At 51.9% G+C, this 2,017-nt stretch overlaps 1 protein-coding gene across 1 annotated transcript in view; it reads left to right on the plus strand.

The window, feature by feature from the left end:
* The first annotated feature begins 370 nt into the window (after window positions 1-370).
* LOC113810075 (E3 ubiquitin-protein ligase Hakai) overlaps window positions 371-2,017 on the plus strand; it is a 2,136-nt gene continuing 489 nt past the window's right edge. The window contains exons 1-2 of the mRNA XM_070142420.1: window positions 371-406; window positions 549-2,017. The exon at window positions 549-2,017 is cut by the window's right edge and continues 489 nt beyond it. Of these exons, the coding sequence (XP_069998521.1) occupies window positions 371-406; window positions 549-1,637 (1,125 nt within the window). The 3' untranslated portion in view covers window positions 1,638-2,017. The remainder of the gene's footprint in view (window positions 407-548) is intronic.

A 2,017-nucleotide genomic window follows, 5' to 3' on the forward strand; every position in this document is an offset into this window, starting at 1 on the left:
ACGACGCCGAGTCATCAGGGGAGAGTGGCGGCGGTCACGTACGTCTGGCAGCCCCGTCGTCGGGTCAGAGAGTGTAAAGACTTGCGTTCTGTATTGCTGAGTATTGCTAGGGAGAGCACTGAGAGCATATATATATATATATATATATATATATATATATATATATATATATATATATATATATATATATATATAGAGAGAGAGAGAGAGAGAGAGAGAGAGAGAGAGAGAGAGAGAGAGAGAGAGAGAGAGAGACAGACAGAGAGAGAGACAGAGAGAGAGAGAGAGAGAGAGAGAGAGAGAGAGAGAGAGAGAGAGAGAGAGAGAGAGAGAGAGAGAGAGAGAGAGAGAGAGAGAGAGAGAGATGAAAATGGAATTTGTGGGAGGTCGTGAGGTGCTTCTGGAAGTTTGGTGGTATTTTGAGAGAGATACCTGTGGACGCAGTGCAACGCAAACCACTTTCATTGGGACATTATTTCTTTTAATACATTTACTATATCAAATCTCGAAGGCCTTGTTTTATGTCATTTTCACCTCTTTCTTTTCAGTGTTTTCTCCTCGTTGCGTCGGCGAGTCTAGCCGGGTGTGACCAGGAACCTCGGAGGGGCGCGGCGGCGGGAAAGGTCACCGAAACACCAGGTCACAGCCCGTCTTCGACCGAGCGAGGCACACCTGGAGATTTACAGACTCCTGCTTCTGACGACGTGAAGAAATTGTCGTCGACATCGAGTTTGGAGGAAGGAGGAGACTTCGAGGCGCTGCTGGAGTCTGCTGCGGCGGAGGCGGAGGTCGACCTGCTGAAGATCCCCGTCAACGACACGGAATCGGCGGCTTCAGCGCTCGAGTCCGAAGATAAGATAACGGAGCGGCAAGCCTTCGTGAGCGGCCCCAACTTGAACCCCGACCGCCTGGGCTTCGCGTTCCCCCACATACACCACCATCTTCCCCCCATCCATCACCCTCCCATACCCCGCCCGCCTCCCATACCCAAGCGCCGCCCGCCGCCCCTCCCGCCCATACCCGACCACCACCACGACTTCCCCCCGCCCGACTTCGACTTCGATCCTCCAGACTTCTTCGAGAACGCCGGACTCCCTCCTCCTGGCGACGAGCCCTTCGGCTTCGGCGCCCCCTTCGAGACGCACGAGCACGAGCACGACCCCTTCTTCAGTCCGCACCTAGACGACGACTTCCCTCCGCACGACGAGCACTTCCCCCACGATCTGGACCTTCACAGTCCTCACGACGACCACTTCTCGCCTCCACCGCCACCCCCTCCTCCTCCACCTCCCCTCAAGCCCTTCAGCGAGGACCCCATCGTCTTCCCCAAGAGACCGCCCCCGCACAAGCACCCCCGCCCTGCGAAACACCCCTCAAAGCACCCTCCTCCCCACCACACCCACCACCATCACCACCACCCACCCCCGCACTTCTCACCCCACCTCAACTTCATCACGGAGGACTCCATCTACAGGGACGACGTGCCTTTCAAGGAGACCCACAACGAGAGGGACAGGATCCACCCGGGACTCACGCCGGCGGGAGTCAAGGGCCTCGATCCTGCGTTCATCTCATTCATCAAGGAGCAGACGAGACCGTACATTGACTCGCAAAGTAGATTTAGGTTCGAGAGGTAAATGTTTAGTCTTCCATCCTCCTTTGTGGAAGATGGAATCACCGATATCATCTCTTTTATGATTATTTTTTTATTCATACGTGTTTCATTATCGACCTTCACGTCGTCGTCATTTATCAGTGATATAATGATGTCACCTGTTTATTGTTTTTATAAGTTTTTTTGCTTCAATTATGTGTTCTATACGTCCCATAGCCTAGTTTCTATGTGTACTTCATCAATGATACTCAGAGTTTGAGGTGTGAAAGTCAGATGTTAGAGAAAGCATTCAATCTGCATTTCCCTGAATAACGTTTTCAAAGGTCTGTACATTTGATCTTATCCCTAAAATCCAACAGAAATGTCTATATCTGTGAACGTCTAAGGAAACTAAGCGCTTTG

Source organism: Penaeus vannamei, chromosome 29 (assembly GCF_042767895.1).
Source record: "Penaeus vannamei isolate JL-2024 chromosome 29, ASM4276789v1, whole genome shotgun sequence".
NCBI lineage: Eukaryota > Metazoa > Arthropoda > Malacostraca > Decapoda > Penaeidae > Penaeus > Penaeus vannamei.